Consider the following 22,390-nt stretch of genomic DNA (forward strand, 5'->3'; position numbering starts at 1 on the left):
GCAAGCGTTTGGTTCAGAAAAGATGTAGAAATGTAGAAATGTCCCAGTCACTGTTGCCATCCCAGGAACAGGAACAAGTCCATGTCAGTTATGTCCTACTTGGTAAAAAGTAGAAGGTGACTCACAAGCAACAACTATGGGCCATTTTTGGTTTAAGTTACTTGTCAGTGCTTTGGATGTCTTCTAATGATTTATCTCTAACTCTTGTCCATCTTTTGGGGCTCTGCAGTTCTAGTCAGGAACTACTTCAAACACCAGTCTGTAACAGGCAACAATTAAATATCACCGCACTTCTGTTTTATCCGCCCCTGTTCCTAGCAAGGGCAGGAAGAAATGTGCCTACAAGAGACACAGGGGGAAAAGGGGAGAAAATAATTCACCATTGATATAATTGATATAATTTCATAATTAAACCCAATTTTATATCAATTCACCATTGATATAATTTCATAATTAAACCCAAATTTGAGAACATCCTTCATTTGGAGTTCTATACGTATTTCTTCCCTGAATCAACCTAACACTAACGGCTTCCCAAGAAACCAACATTTTGATTTCAAAGCTCATTTGAAGAGGAAAAGAACATAAGTGAGACAGGAAATAATCCTGGGAGAGAAAGCTCCTGGAAAGCATAACCTTTGCAAAAGTTACTAATTTAGAAAACTTTGCAGGCGGAGGGCAAAATATGCATGTTTCTTATTAGCATCAAAATACCATTTAGAATAGAATTCTTCAATTAAGGATGTTAAAATTGTAACATTTCGCAGAACTTAATAAGATGATAACAATTTGTGTAATTATTGTATTATTTTCTGCCATTTTATCACCGTGGTACCATTTTAATGGGATAGTATTTGATGCTTTTTTATTAGCAGACATGATTTTTTTTTTTTAGACCATGTGACACTGGGTGAAGAGAATACCCACAACTTAAATTAAAATACCCATACTAAAATGGTCATATTAAAATGGTTCACGATGAAGGTATATGATCTCATTAATTTTGTTAATGATTTTTATTTTTGTCCAGTGATAGCTAAATAGGAGCCTAGAGCTGTCTTTCTTTGAGACTTTTCATTTCCGAAAATTATCTAAATCTACAGGAAGGAAGAACTTGAAACATGTAGCAAGCATAGTGTACCTCTTTCTGACTTACTGACTTAATACCAAGGCAGTCTTTCTAGGAGATGCCTTTTCCCTATTTTATAATGATTTTATATAATTTAAATAAAAGTACCAAGTAACATGGCCCTTGTCTAAATTACACAAAAATTAGAGCTAAGTGGTCTATCAACAATGGCAGAATTGGGGATATAAGCTTCTAATTAAGGCTCTGAAATAAGAAAAAATTTAATTCAGACAAACATTAACAGGACTTTTAAACATATTTTAGAATGTTTCTAGCAATACAAACTGCACAATGAATATGCAGTTACCAGTGAACTAAGCGGAGGTTTGCTACACATGTGGATTTGTTATATGTATGGAAATAATCTATTATTATTATATATTAGAATACTAAAAATGCCTTAGGACTCTCATAACTATATATAATCTTAGTTTGTAAAGAACAAAAGTTGGTGGTATAGTATGTCATAAGGTTTCAAACAGTGGTTTTATTTAGAAAAAGAGTGTGATACGTAGTGCATTGCATATAGACATTGTTTTCATCCAAAATAACTGCTATGAAAACAATTCTTTGCAACACACTTTAAAATAAGCAGACGGTGAATTTACCTTGAGCCCTAGTGGGGGGAAATTCTCTTCAACTCTGAATTTTAGAAGGTTCATGGGTATTCACATCAATGTGCTGTGGTGTTAAAATACATCTCATTTTGCATCTAATCTCCTTCCTATATAGGCTGATAACATATAATAAATGAGTTTTCCCTCCTATTCTTGTACTAGTCACAAAGGAGTCTATAGCAACGTCCTTTGTGAAATTAGTAATTTTAGCCCAATCCATGCTGATGATTATAGAGATGAAACAAAAAGCACTGCATTTTACATTTAAAAAAATGACTAGCTGGTCAACTATCCAGGTTAATAACATTTCTCTGTAAGGAAAAGCTTCTCAGCATGACTAATTTGTCTTTCAGCTAACTGGAAAAATCATCATATGGATTATGTATATGTGGGGTCGTTAGGGAATCTTTGTACTTCACAGAAAATAATTAGAGTGTTTCTTGCAGATATTCTGGAAAGACCAAAGGACCCTGTGAAAGACTGCAGATGAGAGAGGAAAAGCATGGCAAATAACCTTAGCATTAGGAAGTAATAAGAAAATAAAAATGAAATTGTGACAGCCAAACATAAAGTCTTTTTGTTTTTTGGTATTTCTGTACAGTGAAGATATACCCTAGGCTGTCAGGACCATATTAAATGGGGCATAGTTAAATTGAGTGCCTCTGATAAGGGGCTCTGCCAGGCTATCAAAGTTTTCCATCAGCTGGATTGAATTTCCAGCATATTGCACATTTTCACACGTTCATTCTCTCTTCCTCCTTTCAGTGACACCACAAGGGCAGCCTTAGATATGCTTATAATTTGTGGTTTTATAATGCAGGGGACATCTGTGTTTTCAAAGAAGGGATGATACCATGGAAGCCAAGAGCAGAAATGGGATGAGGGAAAGAAAAAAAAAAAAACTTTTGCAACGAACATAATCTGCATACAATTTTGGAGAGTTTGTAAAAAAGACCTTATGGCTCTGTAGAGTCAAGAGCTATTTGAATAAAAAAATTTAAACATCCATTTCTCTCAAATTAAACTCTGTGAAACTTGAAGGAAATCTAAACATCAATAAGTATTTATAGCTAATAATTAATAACTAACAATGTCAACCATGGTCACTTTAAAATCTCCTCTACTCTTGAATGACTCCAGAAAATAATGCAGGGAAATATTTCAAGTTTTCCCTCAGAAAACTGTAGTATGTACTATATTTTAATAAGCTCTTTATTAGAGTACAGAAAGATATGGATATAGTAATTCTGTAAAGAGAATTTTTTTTGTGTTTAAGTGCTCTGGAACTTGCCAAAAGGAACAATGAATACTATCAAATTATTTACACAAGTACATGAAGAATGTACAGAGAGTAAGTGCAATTTAAGGTAATTTTAAAACAAAAATGTTAACTGAAACTAGTACACCCCAGGAAAATATAAAAATACTCTTTCATTTATTTTTTATTTATTTTTTTTGAGAAGGAGTTTCGCTCTGTCACCCAGGCTGGAGTGCAGTGGCACAATCTCGGCTCACTGCAAGCTCTGCCTCCTGGGTTCACGCCATTCTCCTGCCTCAGCGTCCCAAGTCGCTGGGACTACAGGCGCCCGCCACCATGCCTGGCTAATTTTTTGTATTTTTAGTAGAGACAGGGTTTCACCTTGTTAGCTAGGATGGTCTCGATCTCCTGACCTTGTGATCCGCCCGCCTTGGCCTCCCAAAGTACTGGGATTACAGGTGTGAGCCACCGCACCTGGCCTTATTTTTTAATTTTTAAAAAGAAGTCTACTCCCTGAGTTCTGGACCTCACAATAGACTAAATGATAGGGAGCCAAGTTCCAAAAAAGATTTCTTAGTCTTAATAGCCTCTGTCTAAGTTGCATGAATTGGTACATACAACTTTCATAAAACATGAACAATGCTTAAATCAAATCATCAAAACAGGCAATACTCTCTTAAATTGTTTAGCACTTTTACTTTTAAAATCATGTTCATTCCTTTTCGGTTGCTGGTGATATTAGAAATAATCATCAAAACAAATTTCCAGCCCAGTGGTGTAATTTGAAGATGATACCAGTAGCATCATTTGCCTGGACTCACTGCGATTATACTCAACGTTCTGAAAACAGCTGGGAAAAGCAGCATTTCCTGAGAGCCAGGCCCACTCGAGGTCCAGCTGCCAGCTCTCTGCTGCAGTTGTCACCAGGATTTCGCTCTCTTTTTACAAATCCTTTTTCACTGACCTTTTCTTTCCCCCAGTTGCAATCTCTTACCCATACACTTTCATTAGCAAACGGTAGAAAGACCCCAGCCAGAACATCTCAGATTGTAGCACTTGATACCAGGATGGTGGAGCACTTACCAGGGAGTCTTTTGGTACTTCCATATCGGCTTTGATTTTCATGTTTTTCTTGTGGTTTCCTTGAGTGCTGATAGAGCTGCCGATGAGACAGGAGCCCTGAGAGCTGCCCTTTAACACACTCCTGCAGGAAGCATTACTTGATCCACTTTCTGTCTGTGGAGCTGCTTTCTTATCAACTCTGCAGGTAGAAAGTGATTCCTCTGATAAGTTACCTTGCTCCTTCTTCAATCACTCTCCTTTTCCTAATCTTTTTAATATTTAAAGTAACCTCTTTGTAGCTCTTTGTCTTTAAACCTTTGAGGGATAAGGGTTTCTCATGGGCCTTGATCAAATCTTCAAATATTCTAGTAGCATGTCAATTTAGATTTGACAATATCATAATGTATTTTTTATTTTTGTGATTTCTTGTGGAGAGGGGCAAAATAAAAACCACTGAAGAGTGATTACTAACTACATTTTTAGCTTAAGAGCAGCAAGAAATATAATTATTTCTGGAAAGTTTCCAAGTATATGTTTGCTAGGTATAATCAATGAAATCGGCATGCTTTAAAACGTATGTGTAATTTTCTTCCATTTCACGCCATCTGGGTACATTCATAGCTCCTAGTGTAGGTGGAATTGCTATCAACCCTGATAAAACTTACCATTCTTTAATTTCAAAGACCATTGGTTTGGTTAACAAAGTAACATGGACTAAATGATCATTTTATTGCTAACTTGTATTTCATTGTTTAAATTCTGGCTAATGTATAAAAGACTGCTACTATTCATTTCTGCCTGTATGAAAAAACATGCTTGACTGGCCTTTAATGCACAGGAAGCAAACAACTCTTTTTAAGGTGGTGGAGGGACCCCTCTACATTGCTACCTGCTTTTCCAGTGAGTTACCTGTTCAAGAGTTCCGTCATGAAGGTGTCTTTCGTTGAACATGCAACAGGGCTGTGTCTATTCCTTGGTTCAATCTTCAGTTGGTTGTAAATGTCTTGTGGTGTTCTCTGATTATTTTTGCTTTGTAAACCGCCATCCGGGTTATCTGCTGACTTGGTGTCCTTGATAAGCTCATTTTCTGTCTCACACTGTAGTTCAGGCTTCTTTTTCTCTTTTTTTCTTTCTGATTTTAGTTGTCTGTTTCCAAACCCCAAGACTTTTGCATCTTTCTTTTCTACTTTGGTTTTGGAGATGTCCATTTTCCTGCTACTCAGAGCTGGAAGTCTACTCTTCCGAAAACCAAACCAGCTGGCAAAAGAAGGCCCAGGCTTCTGCTTTGCTTCCACAGAGGTGGGCTTTGTTTGCACTTGGCCCTTTTCCACATTTTCCTGAATGCACAACATGACCTTTTCTTCGATTGTGGGTGAGAGGGGGGCTTCTGAACTCATAGCATCAGTCGCGGTTGCAGAGGCATCTGGATGCCTTCCAGAAGTTTCTAGCTTGGATGTACTGCTTGTTTCAAAAGTGCTTAGATGCTGAGTCCTCCCTGGGCTCTGCAGGGCTTCAGGGCAGTCTGTTGGGGGGGGTGGGCACCTGCGGTGGTCACTGCCTGGTTCCCCAAGTACAGCCACATTGGCACTGGGGCACTCTCCCTGGGTGAAGGCCTGCTGGTCTTCCTTTCCAGGTGGGATGAGGAGTCCCTCAGACTTTGGAGGGATCCTCAAAGGCAACTTACTTGGGCTCCCATGCTGACTGCTGAAGCTGCCTGAGCTCCCCAGGGAGCCCTGCCTGGAGGAGGGGTGCCCCGAGGGCCTCCCAACACTGGGGAGACTCTCCAACATGGGAGCAGAAGGGGCCTTGTTGGGAGAGCTTTCCGTGGAAGAGTTCTGCCGGGTAAGAGAATTGCCTCTCTCGGCGGTATTGGTAATGATCTGAGTTCGGACTTTGCCTGACCCTTCCATGGGGGGCGTAGAAGGCTTGTCTCCTGAGTGTGTACTGAAGCTCTGGCTGCGGGCTTTGGCGCCATTCATACCCAGAGCTGGTTTTAGGTGTGGTTTGCTGGAGGAAAGGGATCTTCTCATGGATCTATTATCTACCCCATCCCTTCCATCACTCCCAGGGATGCTACTTTCCAATGGCTCTTGTAGTGCTGTTTCCAGGGGAAGCCCATCAGCTAAACTGCCCTGTGCTTGTGAATCCAGTAGGGTCACATTTCTTTCACCCGCTGTGATCTCCATGCTTGCTGGATTCTTGGAGTCCTCTGGCTTAGACTTGTTCACAGCCACGGAACTTTTGGAGGCTTCATTTAAACTGTCTTTTTCATGTTTCCCTGGCACGGTGGAACTTTTCCTGAGCAGCTGGGGAGACTTCATGAGCACTTTGAGTCCCACCGGAAGGCGAGTTTTCAGTCCTTTCTCATGAGCACTTTGACAACCATGAGGGCTGTTATGGCTTTTGGAGGGTGATGAGGACGATGAGGAACTGCTGACCTGAGATGATGGTGACTCATTTACCCCTAAGAAGGAAGGCTTGGGGGGTGTGGAGGCGCTGTCATTCAATTGTCCTTTTCTCCCTGGAGATACACTTTTGGAGGACGTCATTTCCAGTGGCTCATGGGTTGAAGGAGAGATCCTGGGAGTCTGTAATCCTATGTCCATTTGTGGGGTCCCAAGTGTTTGGCGAGGAGAGGTTTTGGGGACACCTCTCTTCGGAGAGACCTTTGGAGGCCCCAGAGCCATTACGGTGAAGGAGCTGGAGGGGGCATGAGCAGGGCATCGGGTTTGAATGACTGCTTCTGGGGAGGGCATAGGGTGAGTGAAGATAGGCTTTTTGAAGGCCACAGAAGGTTTCTTCCTCTGCACTTCTGTCGTGGCCGGATTAGAAGAAATAACCGGAGCAGAGGTTCCTTTCAGCAGCGGGGATTTGAATGGGGTCCTTGCTGTTTCACTGGGGACCCTGGTTTCGGACTTGGTGGATGAAGGTGCTGGTGAATAGTCATAGCTGGGCCTGGCGAGCAGGGAGACGGACCTGCCTGGAGGGGGTGGAGGGGAAGGGGATTTTGCTCCTGCCTCCGGCCCAGAGCCACAGTGTTCATCCCTCGTGGGGGGCTCTCCACTGTCACTAGACTCAATGGCAGGCCTTGACCGTGACCCTGGAGTCTGACTCTTGGGGCACTGGACCCAGTCCCTCCTGCTGGGCATCCTGGAGCTGTGCGGAAGTTGGGCGGGATGTTTTGGAATGTGTGGATCTGGTCGTAATTCAAAGAGGGGCCCTGAGCTCTCAGTCCTCATGAATCGTGAGAGTTTCCCAGGAGCTAAGGCTGGTGATTTTTCAAGAGTCACCAGGCCAGATGAAGGGAGTAGTGTGGTGGCTTCGGGCTCCATTAGTTTTGATTTCTGAGGTGAAGACTTGCCCCTGGCAGGTATTTTTGTCAGATTTTGCTTTTGATAGATGCCCATGGGCGCCGAAGACCTGTAATTACTCTGGCATGATATATTGTGTGTTGGTTTGACCAGCTTTTGCTGCTGAGGATTTTGTATCACTGTCCTGGAGCTGAAAGATTCAGTGGACACCCTGGGAACATTATCTACATTATCTTTTGGAATGTTTTTCTCAGTGTCCTCTTCAGACCTTTTAAAGAAAGTATAGTCTCTTGCAGCAGCTCGTGGCTGTAAACAAGCAATTCCCTGAGGTAAAAGCTCAGTATGTTCTGCCTTGGGTCCAGCAGGAGTTGAATTGATGGAAATCTCATTTCTGGTAACAGTGACAACCCCAGTCTGGTGAGAGCTGAATTCAATGGGCTCACCATCTTCCGCATCAAATATCACAGTCACACATTCTTCTGAAGAAGTCCTTTTTACAACTCTTTGCTGCTTAATGAAACTAAAAGTCTTTGGCCTAGTCTCTGAAGGGATGGGCACTTGTTTTTCCTCCTCTTCAGGAGACTCACATAGAGATTTTCCAAACCCCACAAGGACATCCAGGTTCTCCACCGACTTATCGGTGTCGGCAGCCAATGACACGTCTGAAGGACTTTTCTCATCACTGCTCTCTATGTGCAGCTCATCAAGCGTTTCATTGTCATCAGTGTCTGAAAGCTGGAGGTTGAGAGCCATGCGGCCATGGCCTTGGCCCTGTGGGCCCCTCTCCCTCTGTACCTGAGGCATCTGCACACTTGGGCACAGCTTCATCTCTAAGGGACAGCTGCTGGCGCAACTTGTCAGCTTTTCAGGCCTTTCCTTGGGATAAACTGAGGATGTGCCTTCTAGAAAGTGTTTTCTGTTTGTCTCCCAGCCAAACAGACTGTCAGAAACACTGTGGGTTAATTTACTGCCATGTGGCCTGCAGCTCTGCTTTGGAACTGCTTGGAGCAATGCTAAGGTGGAGGAGTCATCGTCCGCATCATCGTGGGAATCTAGATCATAAACAAATGTCTTGTGGGGTTCCTTGCAGGGGCTCCCCAGGTCAGCTGTTTTGCAGGGGGGATACTCCTTGAGGCTGCTACTTTTAATTCCAGGAGAATATATTCCTTCATTCGAGTTCATGCAATCTTTATAACCCCATTTGGTTATCACTGATGGGGGTTCAAGTAACACTTTTCGCTTCTGTAGCTTTCTTAGCCCTTCCAAAATGTGGCTTTCCTTGATACGAGTTGGAGGTAGTTCATTTGTAGGACTAGCAAAGCCACTTGGGAGCGAAGAATCAATACTTAGCCTTTTATCCCAGTTTTGTGATGATTGCTAGGAAAGAAAAGTAGACATCAGAAATGATTGAACCATGTAGATCACAAAGATATAAAAGGAAAAGTACATCATGAGACTTAATTTGTGCTAGTGGTTGGTAAGTATTCACATATAAATGCCTACATTAATTAGCTAATTAATTTATTCACAAACTATGCAGCAAACATTGATTTTGCCAGGTCCTGTGCTACGAAGCACAGTAATCTAAAGAAACAGAAGGTAAAGTCCCTGTCTTCATGGGAGGAATCCCAGTGGGGAGAGGAGAATTGGCCACAACTAACTGTATGTCAAGGGAGAAAATGGGAAGTGCAAATGTTGTAAGTACTCTGGAGATTCAGAGGAGGGAGGCCACAGACAGGTCTATTTGGAGAAAGGCATATAGGAAAGGTATATATATATTTTTCTTTTAAACTTACCTAGCTCTTGAAAGACACATAGGTTTGCCTTAGGTTAAAAGTGGGGGAAATTATTTCCAGGTGGGAGAAATGGGGTGGGCAAAGACCTAAGTCAGAAAGTACATTCAAGGTACAATGAGGGAATGACTAGAAGATGATATGGCCTTATTGCAGAGTGTCTATGAGAGGTGCAGAGGGTAAAGCTGGGAAAGTAAGTTGGTCGATATCTTTATGCTCACATTTGATAGTTCTGTGACTTCGTAACTTTATTTGGTAGACAATAGATATCTATGAAAATTTTCTTAAGTTACTACACACATACACATACACATACACATACACATACACATACACACATACACAGCAGCTGGGCATTCGCTGTTAGAACCTGATAGTAATTATTTACCTACCAAATTTAGAAAGGTCAATTTCCTGCCCATCACCCTTCCCAAATGCCAGCCTCAGCTTTGGAAAAGTGTATGGGAAATGACATAGAGAAAAGGCTGTGCTCTACATATTCATATTTTTTTCATAGTATTGCTAATAAGAAATGGAAGGGGGGAAAAAAAAGCTAACATTTACTGAGCCTCTGCTGTACACCAGCCATTTACAGGGTGCTTTCACTCCATCTTCAGAACAGACAACTGAGACTCATTGTTGGGTCTGTTGGAGATCACACAGAAAGAGCTGGAGCAAAGGTATGACCTCTGGTTTCTCAGGATCTCTCTATAGTACGTCGGTTTTGACTCAGTTCAAAAGTGGCCGTGAGGGGACATGAACCCAGGCAGTCTGGCCCCAGAGCTTGCAGTCCTAACTGATGCTATATATAAAGCCAAGCTTAGCCCCTCTTCTCCCCTTTACCTTAGTCAGTGTCATAATAGAGATCACAGGTTACCCCACATTATTTCTTAAATGGTACTTGCAGAGTTTAAGGGGCTGACCTAATGATTTCTTAAGAAGGCTATATGGGCCAGGCGCAGTGGCTCACACCTATAATCCCAGGACTTTGGGAGACCGAGGCAGGTGGATCACAAGGTCAAGAGTTCGAGACCAGCCTGACCCATATGGTGAAACCCCATCTCTACTAAAAATACAAGAATTAGCTGTGCATGTTGGCGGGTGCCTGTAATCCCAGCTACTCAGGAGGCTGAGGCATGAGAATCGCTTGAACCTGGGAGGCGGACTTTGCAGTGAGCTGAGATTGCACCACTGCACTCCCTCCCAGGTGACAGAGCGAGACTCCGTTTCAAAAAAAAAAAGGGGGCTATATGATTAATGGTAAAGAGCTTCAAGAGAAGGCTCTGGGTTTCAGAAATGCACTCTATACCAGTTTTGGCTACATCAATCTCCTCCCTGCCCCACACGCTTATGTGCAGTGGTTGAAAAACATGTCAGAAACTTCCATTTGAATCTGGGCTTCTTAGTACACTGTAAACATTTGCTCACATCTAAGGCATTTTCATGAAAATTACTCTTGCTATCAACAACGCACACATTTATTTGTTTTTAAATCAAATTATAAATTTTCTTTAGGAAATTCTCCACCGTCAGAAGTTGCTGGCAGTAGATGATATTCGGTGATGCTGCCCCACTTCCTCTTCCCTGTACCATTACAAACTCCTTTAGAAATCAGAAGAAATCCCATTAGTGAATCTGGGTATTATAGCTCCACCAGAAAGGAGCTGCCACAGTGTAAGTTTCTAATAATTTCCATGATCCTGATAGTCATGTTGACAATAAATAAGAGAAACCAGGCCAAAGTACCCCACAAGAGCTTGAAAAATGTGGATCTGTTTGACCCCCAAGAAGACATGCTCAACTGCTGTCTTGCCTCCTTTCTGCCATTCTGGAGCCTGCCCGGTGCTGCACGGCGACTTGCCCCAGAGCCAGTGGCTGCAAACCTCCCAGGGTCCAGGCTCTCTGCCTGGTGAGATTAGCCACATTCCTCCTTCAGTCCTCTATAGGAGGTTATAGTATCTAACAACTGGAGAAAAGTCTAGGCCAATCTTGAAGCTTGGGGGTAGGAGACACATGAATGCCCCGTGGGAGTGATGGTGGGGAGGAGTTGGCATTTCCCACAGGCAGATCCGTCCTTTGCTGCGAAAGTTGGAAGAGAGTTGCTCTTGGGAAGCAGTGTGGTTGACTAAAAAATGCTGTTGCTGAGGTGCAGGCCTGTGTTTAATGTCCACAGTCCTCTTCCATTTCTTGACTGGACGAGAATCTTATATATATTTTTTTTTCTAAAGGGCGTCTTGGTCTTAATGGGAACAAACTGATCTCAATAATTGAAGCAACCTCACCACGTTTCAGGCTGATTCAACAAGGCCAGTATAAAAGAACAATTAAGAATGTAGGTTCTGGAGCCTTCTGGAGCCTGGCTCTGCCATGTACTGCCTGTGGCATCTTGGTTCAGTTATTTAACTTCTTAGCACCTCAGTGTCCTCTTCTGTGAAACGGGGAGAATAGGAGAGCCTACTTAATAGGCAACTGGGAGCATTACATGATCTAATGCTTCTGAAGTCCTTAAAAGGCTGTGCTGCCTATGGTAATTTCTCATCGACTACAGCCACATTCCTCTGTAGGGCAGGCTAGTGCATTTCATGCAGGCTTCCTTTCTGTTTGTACACAAGTATTTAAAAAAACATACTTGTGAGCTCAAAAAGCGCAATCAATCATATATTAATTGTTACATAATTAATATTCGAATTCAAATTCATATGATACAAGTTTATTATGTAAGTTAATACTACATGAGTACCTAGCACAAAGTAAGAAACTGCAGGAAGTTTCTTAAGTAATACACATTTCAAATGTCTTCATGGATCTGGGTCTGGCTTGTTAGGTCCCTGAGAAACAAGACAGTTCACTGTGAGATATGACAGGTGTACTGGTACTCCATGACCATGACAGAGCCCTATTAAGGATCCAGAGAAGAGCCACCTGAGTGTCCATGAAGTGCCTTACGAACCTTCTTTCTCCTCATTCAGGGGAGAGATTGCCTTAGAACATCAAAAGCTACTGTAATTGGAAGAATTCCAGCCAAAAAATAAAAGAAAGTGAAAAGCCTTTGAGAGGGAGAGAGACAAAGAGGTGTGAAAGTGAAAAGAGCAGAGCGAGGGGCTCTGGGAGCCAGGGATATTCACAAAGCGAGGAAACATCCCTGACCATCTTTCCAGTCTGTTCCAAACCAGGCTCGGAGCAGTCATTATTCAGAGCACCTAACAACTCCTTAGAGGGAGCAATTTTGATAATGCAGCAGGCTCTGTACTTTGCATTGGAAGTCTGAGTCCCAGGGAATAAGCCCTAAATGCAAACTTGAAATCTTCTGAGTTCTTGTTCAGAGGATGACAAAGCTACTCCCTCATCAATATCTCCTGGGAGTCCTGGATTTTTCTTGGTTTCTACACTGCTAAAACCATGAACTAAATTTACACAAATGGTAGAAAAATGACCTCCAAATACTCTGATCCAGGGTTTCTATTCTCATGTGCTCTTTCCTTTTCTCCAACATTAGGGAATGGATGAAACAGCTATTTCAAATATTTCCCTTACATCAGTGTACAAAGACGTCTACTCAAAGCACAAAGGAATCTCCAGCTTTGCGAGTCCACTGTGCAGATGGGAGTCATTCTAGTAGTAGTAATTATTAAAAATCCTGGTAAAGGAAATCTTGGCATGTATATAAGTAGAAATATGCCTACCTACACTGAAGTTGTGGTCTCTGTCATCTCACCACGCTGCCCTCCAATTTATAGTCAAATAGTGTTTTATGAGGCTATAGCATTGATGAAAGGATGTCAATATAATACATGAGCAGGTGCTCAGCAAATGGTGGCTTCCTTCTTACCCCTCCCACCTGCCCTTCATCTCCATGACCAAATCCTACCAGAAGAGGATTCTTTTCTGGTTCAGTCTGATGCCACAGTGCCTTACCCTTTTCCTGAGGTTCTTCCCATCGTGCCACGTGTAGGAGGAGCCACTGGAGTACTCGCTGCAGGTGCTTGAAAGAGACAGTTCACTGCTGCTACTGTAGCTGTTTCGAGGACAGAGATGACCAGGGATGACAGCCCCCAAGCCAGGGCATTTCAAGGCCGATTTTGTATTTAGTTGGTGTTCCTGAAAAAGCAGGACAGCTCTGAGCAAGGGCTTTGCTCAGAGGAGAGTAAATATCAACACAACCTTATGGTGAGGTAGATGGGAATACAGATGCTCCTCAACTTATGGCAGGAGTACATCCTGATAAACCCATGGTAACTGGAAAATCAGCTGAAAATGTACTCAGTACACCTAAACCACAGAACATCACAGCTCAGCCCAGCCTACACTTACATTAGCCTAGGCTGGGCAAAGTCATCTAACACAAAGCCTATTTTATAATAAACTGTTGAATATCTCATGTAATTTATTGAATACTGTGCTGAAAATGAACATCAGAATGGTTGTATGGGTGCTCACAGTACAGTATCTACTGAATGTGTATTTTGGCTCCATCACAAAGTTAAAAAATCCTGTCGAACTACCCTAAGCTGCAGATTGTCTGTATAGTATGGTATGATAGTTAGGGGCAGACTTTGGAGTCAAATTATGGGCTCAGATCCTGGCTCTGCCTCTTACTGTGTGGCTATGGGGAAACTATTTACTCTCTTTCTTAAAAGAAAATCATGATACTATTGCTTATCTTATAGGGTTATTGCAAGGACTAAACGAGGGTCTAGTTGTGAAGCACATCACAGCATCTGGCCTCTAGTAGGTGCTCAATTATTATAAGCTGCCATCATTATTAGGCAAAAGTACCACAAGGGTGGTCTTATTTTATCTAGCCATACTGGTGAGAATATCAAATCAGTATCAAAACATGACTCGAATGCTACAAAAGGACGAAAATAGAGTCACATCTTTGACTACAGGCTTCAAAAGCATGTAAACTGGCTGTGAGTCTAGTGGTCTGGATCCCGGGCTACCCACTGCCACTAAGCATGCACTCTTGAGCAAGGAAGACTTCTAACTTCCGTGGTCTTTAATGTCCTCTTTACAAAGGGTGCTGCTGTCTGAGATTTCTGCTACAGTTTCCTCTGGTTCTGATGGCATCATACTAAGTCCACAACCAGATGCCCATTGCCTATCTGTGCTACCTCACAGGAAGCCAAGCACAGCAGACATGAAACTCAGGTATAATGAGCCTCCACTGTAAATATAATAGTGCTTTTCATATCCAGTCCTTGTTACCATTTGGCTATCCACATGGTAATAACCCTCACATCAAGTAGATCTGGGTTTTTAGTGGAAGGTTCAAGCTGTTAGAATTCTAGTGGTTCTGCATAAGGCAAGGGTGACAAATAAAGCTGTAAACCTCCAAACACATCTTGACAGCCACATTATAGGCCCCTTGTGTAGCAGATGAAGCTCTACAAACTGGACAGGCTAAATTAATTTACATCCCAACCACTGAGAACAGAATCTCTCTATTACCATCTAATTCCAGTCTCCTATTTATATAAAGCTTTGTCTCAGAAACTCTTTGATGGTAAGCCACCTGTCTTTGTGTCACTTGCAGAGTGGCAAAACCTTTTACTTATACAATTTATTGACACTTTGTGGGTGCCTTTCAGTACCTGAGTACTTATCACCATTCTCCAAATGTAATTCCAACTGACGGTGACTAAACGCCAGCTTGGGAAAGGAAGGTAATGATGATCCTACAGTACTTGCGGTAAATATTAAACTCCTACATCAGTATATAGGGCATGTTTAATTTACTCTCTAATCAATACCTATAATGCTCAATTCCCAGGTCTCTTTTAACGAATAAGCAGTCCTGCCCACTCATGTCCATGTGTATACCTCCTGTATAGATGTTGGGGTAAGATGACAGGAAAGTAGGACTCAGAAGATGGGCTGGAGTGAGAAGGAATTGCTGCTTCTCCCTTGACCTTGAACTTGAGATGCTCTGTTTTGTTTTGTTTTGTTTTTCAGATGGAGTTTCACTCTTGTTGCCCAGGCTGGAGTGCAATGGCATGATCTCAGCTCTTAATAACATTAGATTTTCAGTATTAGGCATCTGCCTTACTATCAATACTTCATTTTTGCTGCATAACAATCTCTTTAAGTGATCTAAAAATGCCAAGAAATTTTACTATCCTATTTCTTCCCCCTGAAATTTGGCTCTACATATTATTGAAAGGAGAAACTTGTCTTAAAATCAGGCTTTCAGCAATATCTACTGATTTATGACCTTGTTTATTGCTGGACGTAACTTAGTTAAGGGGAGTTCATATTTGTATCTCCACAGATGCCTACAACAAATGGTTGTGTCACAGAGCAGCAACTGCCATTTCAGCCTCAGCCACTGTTGGCACCTGGAATGTGCACTGAACAAACTTTCAGAAATATCTCATCAGGCTTCACTTCTACTTTGTGCCTTCTGTTTTCTCCTTTCTGTCCTCTCATATTTTGTTGTTTAAATACGCAGCGTGGTGGTTGTTATTTAGGACTGCCTCTGCTCTGACAGATGTGTCTACTCTACAGAGACAGAGAGAGACTGTGTCTATTGTCCCACCAGGCTGTCCAGATCCAAACTCCAGTGGCCTTTCTGCACTCTGCCTGGCTATTGGTTACAGTTTACATTCTACCTTCTCCCAAGGTATTGAGGGAGGCTTGCATGCAATTCTCTGTCCTTCCCGCCTGTTCTTCCTACAACATCTATTAAAATTATACCTATTTTTACAACTCAATTCCCAGGTCTCTTTTAATGAATAAGCAGCCCTGTCCACTCATGTCCATGTGTATACCTCCTGTATAGATGTTGGGGTAAGATGACAGGAAAGTAGGACTCAGAAGATGGGCTGGAGTGAGAAGGAATTGCTGCTTCTCCCTTGGCCTTGAACTTGAGATGCTATGTTTTGTTTTGTTTTGTTTTGTTTTGTTTTTCAGATGGAGTTTCACTCTTGTTGCCCAGGCTGGAGTGCAATGGCATGATCTCAGCTCACTGCAACCTCTGCCTTGCCTCCCAGGTTCAAGTGATTCTCCTGCCTCTGCCTTCCAAGTAGCTGGCATTACAGGCATGTGCGACCACACCCGGCTAATTTTGTATTTTTAGTAGAGATGGGGTTTCTCCATGTTGGTCAGGCTGGTCTCAAACCCTCAACTGAGGCGGGTGATCCACCTTAGTTTCCCAAAGTGCTGGGATTACAGGTGTGAGCCACCGTGCCCAGCCGAGATGCCCTGATGCGATGGCAGATACTTGAGGGAGGTGGAGAAGGCCTGTGAATGTCATGTGGGAGCAGGCAGGGGCAAGGATGGTTAAGCAGAGAGGTGTCCTCTAAGACAGGCTTTTCACACTTTAACATGAACTGAATCACCAAGGGATCTTGTTAAAATGCAGATTCTGATTCAGTAATTCTGAGGTAGGACCTGAGATGTATGTAGTATTTTTAACAAGTTCCCAGGTGCTTCAATGCTGCTATTCTGTGACCCATGCTTTGCGCAGCAAGCCTCTAGGAGAAGCTATTAAAGAAGTCAGTCTCTTATGTGAGTTCCCTAGCAGCACATTGTTGTACCTCACTGTCTGACATGGGCTGTGCTAAGCCAGGCAAAGGGAATGGCTGAGCCTGCCTGCCAGCAGGCACGTAAGTTAAGGAGAGTGTCTGTGTACGTGTACGTGTAGCGGTAGTTACAGAGTAATTCCTTGCAAAGAAGAGGAGGCGGCCACTCTTTTCTACTGGGAAATTCTCCCACTTCCTCCACCTTGGAAAATCAATGTTTGAATTTAATATGGGATGCGGAATCCCTGACATCCTGGCTGCAAAGTGAGCTTTTCTTCCCCTACAGTTTCCTTCGTCAGCATGTGATTATCACATAGGATTATCTACTGCAGTAAATAACTGTTCTGTGGTTGAGCACTTGAACTCCAAGGCCTTTTATGAGGTTTAAATTCTGGCTTTCACTTGCTAGCTCTGTGAGCTTGGGAAAATTACTGAACCCCTCTGTGACTCAGTTTCTTTCTTTGTAAATGGAGATCATGAAAGTAGCTACTATGTGGGATCATTGTGAAGACTGAACAGCCCCTGACAAACGCTGATGCTTAGGGACTTTTACGTGGGTGTTGCTACTATTAATAAAAGTGTTTATACATATATATATATATATATATATATATATATATAGAGAGAGAGAGAGAGAGAGAGAGAGAGAGAGAGGGTGGCAGGAAGAGAGAGAGAAAGAGAGAGAGAGAGAGAGAGAGAGACAGAGGCTGGGCACAGTGGCTCACACCTGTAATCCCAGCACTTTGGGAGGCCAAGGTGGGTGGATTGCCTGAGGTCAGGAGTTTGAGACCAGTCAGGCCAACATGGTGAAACCCCGTCTCTACTAAAAAATACAAAAAATTTAGCCAGGCATGGTGTGCACCTGTAATCCCAGCTACCTGGGAGGCTGAGGCAGGGGAATTGCTTGAATCAGGGAGGTGGAGGTTGCAGTGAGCCGAGATCATGCCACTGTACTCCAGCCTGGGCAACAGAGTGAGACTTCATCTCAACAACAACAAATACACACACACACACACACACACACATACACACACACACACACACACACACATGTGTCTTGGCTCTTCAACTAAGCCATCAGTTAGTTCATGGTCTCCCTACGGGACCCTGTTTTACACTTCCTGATATCCTATAATTCCCTGATGCCTGGCACCTAAGTAGTAACTACATTAGGCAATAGCCAAAAGTGGATGGACTCTGTTACCAGGGATCACTAATGTGAGCTTCTGGCTTCTGGAGAGACATATTAGTAGAGCCCTTTCTCAGTGATCATTTCTACCTTTGCTGTGGTTTGCTGTGGGTGTAGCATGGTACCACATATTAAGAGAACTGAAGGGGGCCAAAGGAACAGAGATCTTATGATTGTTCCAATACTGTTAGCAGGCACTGTGTATGCACATTTCCTGTGTTATCTCATTTAATCCTCACCACAACTCTCTGAAATAGAAAAGAAATATCATTATCCTCATTTTCTAAAACGGAAGACTGAGGCATTGAGGTTTTAATACCTTGCCCAAGTTGCCCTATCAATATAACATTCTGATGCCCGGCCCAAGTCCAAGCCACTATGCCATAATGCCAAGTCAGCCCTCTGACAATGAGCAGAGCTCCAGAGATACACAGAACCCCATGAATCCCAGTGAGTTGTCATTGGTAATAATGATTATTCTTAAAATTCTTCATCAAAAATGTGTATTAGCTTCTATTGCAACATTATCTTAATTATGTTGATTTAACAGGGAAAAATACAACCTGTCTTCTGCACTATCCAAAGTATATTTTCCTCATTGTTTATTTTAGATTACTACCCTGAATGATTCATATACTTTAAACATTCTTACTGTGAGAAATGCAGTATAAAATCTACAATTTTAGTTAAAAAATAGAGATAATGAAGCTGGCCCAGTGCGGTGGCTCACGCCTGTAATCCCAACACTTTGGGAGGCTGAGGCAGGCAGATCACAAGGTCAGGAGTTCGAGACCAGCCTGACTAACATGGTGAAACCCCTTTTGTAATAAAAATATAAAAATTAGCTGGGTGTGGCGGCGGGCGCCTATAATCCCAGCTACTTGGGAGGCTGAGGCAGGAGAGTCGTTTGAACCCAGGAGGTGGAGGTTGTAGTGAGCTGAGATCGTGCCATTGCACTCCAGCCAGGGCAACAGGGTGAGACCCCATATCAAAAAAAAAAAAAAAAACCAAAAGAGAATGAAGCCCAGAGTTTCATTCTTCCCATTTTTAAATAAAAACTCCACACTTAAAAAAAAAACACCTGACTTTAAGGCTATATTGTAGATTGGATGCCATTAGGTCTTCATGAATGTTTAAAGTGACAACATTCCACTGAAATTCAATTCAAATCTAACTTGAGAATATTTACATTTAATGGTCTATCTACACTGATGGAATTATTCAGTAAAATAAAAAAACAGTTATCCACAAATGTTCATGTCATTGTTTTAAGCCTCACGTTTTTCATTATATATTTATTTGGCAATTGTGTTTTTTCAAGTTACTCTTTTTATGTCAACGAGAGTTAAAAGGCCATGCTGGTTAAAGTTTTGCCAGATAAGCACAAAGCTAACCCCAGCTAGAGAAAAAAAATGCAGAGCCCATGAATTTTTAAAAGTTCATGCATAATATATCACAAAAGTAGGATGAATAATATGGGACGTGGGTTTTAATAAAAAGCTCCTTGACCATTTCTCAGAGACTCTGAGATGTAATCAATATCCAAAAAAGGTATCTTGGGGAAAAAGCCAAGATTTATGATATTTTTGCCAAGAATGACACTTTCAGCTTACTATATCAGCTGGGGGACATGATATTGAATTTCAGAGAACACAAGAAAGGAAGGTATTTTTATCTGCCTGACAATGCTTCAAGGATGCACTTTATGGTTCGCTTGTGACATCATATTTGATGGAAGGAAAATAACCACCAAAACAAGTGTTCTGAAGGCAACTGGGAAACTCACGTGTACCTCAGCATCAGTTCGTGACTGTGTCAGACTTCGGTTTCTTTCCACCTCTGAAAGCAAATCTCCAGATGAAAGATCCAAGAGGCGTGAGTGAAGTTTCTAGGTAAAACCAAGCAGAAACATTGAATAGCGATAATTTAATTATTTGTTTCAAAATCCTGCCTTGGAAAGTTAAATCTCAAAAGACTTGACATTTCCAGATTAGATAATACATGTCCTAATTAAAAAAAGTTTATTCTAGTTTATCAGTGTTCCCATACATGTATATGTATGTGTATGTGCAAATTACATTTTGTAAACAATAGTGATGCTTTTACAGTCTGTCAATCTGCCTTGGAAGATATGTAGTAGAAAAACGTAAGTAGTAGTGAAAAAAATAAGCAGTAGGAAAAGTATGAATACTCTGATACATTTATTGGGTAGTATGAAAATTAACATTTGATATTCACATTAAGAAAACCAATCACCAAGTTCACCTTACTATGTTGAGCAGTGGTTAAAATCTGAGCAGATAATTATAAAAGTGACCTTATTTCTAAACAGCATTGATCTTGTGAAATCTTCCCTTGGACACATTTTAACTCAAAGTCATTAATTTCATCTGTTAGGAACAATTAATGTGAATAGAAAATAATTGCTTCGGGGACCTGGGGACTCTGAGGATTTTGTACATTAATATTCACGTGCTATTCAATTATATACTGAATTCTTTATTTCAGTTTTGTTTGGGAGGACTGCTAAGCCAGAGACATTTCACTGTATTAATCTTGATACTAATTACTAAGGCTTTTCTGTGGACATTAAATTTGATCTGTTTAATTGCAAATACAATAAAAGTCATGATTTATGCCTAATGTTTCTGCTAGGCTGATGACATTTTGAAAATGGCACTTATAGCCTGGTTTGTCTTCGTTACAACTTTTGTGGCTCCAGATGCTAAAAAAAAATCTAATTGAGTAAGTAAATAATGCAGCTAAGCGTGCCTCTCTCGCTTCCGAAAAGTTTTTTCTACTCCTTTTTCTCCCTGGAGAGGCCCTGCTGCACACTGATGCTGATCTAAGAAATGCCTTTGCTTCTTTGCCACTGAGCAATGTTAGAATCATCTTAGAGGGCAGGGCTAACCCACTGGTCACTCTGTCCCAGCATATCTACCATGAAGTCAGCAGGGACTACAAACTCCACTAAAATGAGTCACATTCTCTCTGTTCCCCACTCAACTCTCTTTAGGCTGAACTTCTGTGAGAGCCCTGAGTACTTGGTCAGGTGATTATTCAACAAACATTTATACAGCACCTCCTGAAGGATGGCACTGTGGCAGGGCTGTATTCTATCCTCCTGCAAAGGTAAAGGTATTTTTTTGCTGTTGTGGGTTGGCCAGTTCTCCTTCTCAGTGGACCTTCAAATTGTGTGTCTGTGGAAGTCCTTTCACAAAAAAGAAAATAATTTCTAAACTGATTGCCTGTTGCTTTGAAAATCCAAATTTCTCCAGCAGAGCTAAGACCTCCATAGGTAACCAGAACCAATGCATTGTTTCTGGACAGTTTTTATAATCCTAATTCTATAATCCTAATTCAAGATTCAAGCTCTAGAATCTGACTTTCCTGGGGGCAAAGATAGAATTTATCTCATCTTGCAATCTCCGGAACCTGACAAAATACATCATACTTAGTAAGCAGCCCATTAGTGCTTGTTGTAGTCTTTAAACAAAAAGATGTCTTTATATTTTACTCACCCATATATAAGTTTTAAAGATTGAGAGAGTGCCAAAAGAATTACAATGTTGTGAGACCTAAGAATACATTTATCAATATGCAAACAGGACAAGAAGTTATGGGAAATGACATTCAACAAAAGAAATGATTTTGAGTGGTATATCATGCGATTTGAGAGAAGAGGCCTCAATGGATTAGCTATCTAACTGACTCAGTTCATGAATGCACTTCATTATTATTTCTCAGATATATGATGTCACACTTTCACCTACTTCATGAATATATGCATCTAAAAACCTGCCCTCCTCAAGGCTGTTTCAGTGGCTTTTATCCAAATGGGTCCCTTCCCTTCATTGAAACAGGGAAGGTCTGCATGGGAGAAAGGAGAGGTCCTGGGGCAAGGGCCAGGAGACCTGAGTTCTAGCCCTGTTGAAGGTACACGTTCTACAGGATCTCAGGAATGTAACTGAACCTCTTAGTCTCAAATCCCTCATCTGCAAAAAGAAAGATGGAAAAACTTAAACCAGAGCTACCATTTGACCCATCAGTCCATTACTAGGTGTGTACCCAAAGGAAAATCAATCATTCTACCAAAAAGATACAAGCACACACATGTTCATTGCCACGCTATTTACAGTACCAAAGACACGGAATCAACCTAGGTGCAAATAAGTAGTGGAATGGATAAAGAAATATGGTACATATGTACCATAGAATACAGCCATAAAAAAGAATGAAATCATGTCCTTTGCAGCAACACGAATCCAGCTAGAGGAGGCCATAATCCTATGTGAATTAATTCAGAAATAGAAAAACCAAATACTGCATGTTCTCACTTATAAGTGGAAGCTAGATACTGAGCACACATGGACATAAACATGGGAACAACAGACCCTGCAGACTACTAGATGGGGAAAAAGAAAGGGGGGAATGGGTTGAAAAACTACTTAGTGGGTACTATGCTCACTACCTCGGTGATGGGACCTGCATCCTAAACCCAGCATCAT

At 41.7% G+C, this 22,390-nt stretch overlaps 1 protein-coding gene across 7 annotated transcripts in view; it reads right to left on the bottom strand.

The window, feature by feature from the left end:
* Positions 1-22,390, bottom strand: part of NCKAP5 (NCK associated protein 5) — a 990,571-nt gene that overhangs the window by 105,943 nt on the left and 862,238 nt on the right. For 4 of the 7 annotated variants that reach the window (XM_063694774.1, XM_063694772.1, XM_055380084.1 and 1 more), the window contains 4 exons: positions 19,675-19,770; positions 13,086-13,298; positions 4,976-8,754; positions 4,088-4,265 (listed from right to left, as the gene is read on the bottom strand). In XM_063694774.1, the coding sequence (XP_063550844.1) occupies positions 4,088-4,265; positions 4,976-8,754; positions 13,086-13,298; positions 19,675-19,770 (4,266 nt within the window). Of the gene's footprint in view, positions 1-4,087; positions 4,266-4,975; positions 8,755-13,085; positions 13,299-19,668; positions 19,771-22,390 lie in introns of all 7 variants that reach the window. The other 3 variants (XM_063694773.1, XM_055380086.1, XM_063694775.1) reach the window with 2 other exon arrangements.

Source organism: Gorilla gorilla, chromosome 11, assembly GCF_029281585.2.
Source record: "Gorilla gorilla gorilla isolate KB3781 chromosome 11, NHGRI_mGorGor1-v2.1_pri, whole genome shotgun sequence".
NCBI lineage: Eukaryota > Metazoa > Chordata > Mammalia > Primates > Hominidae > Gorilla > Gorilla gorilla.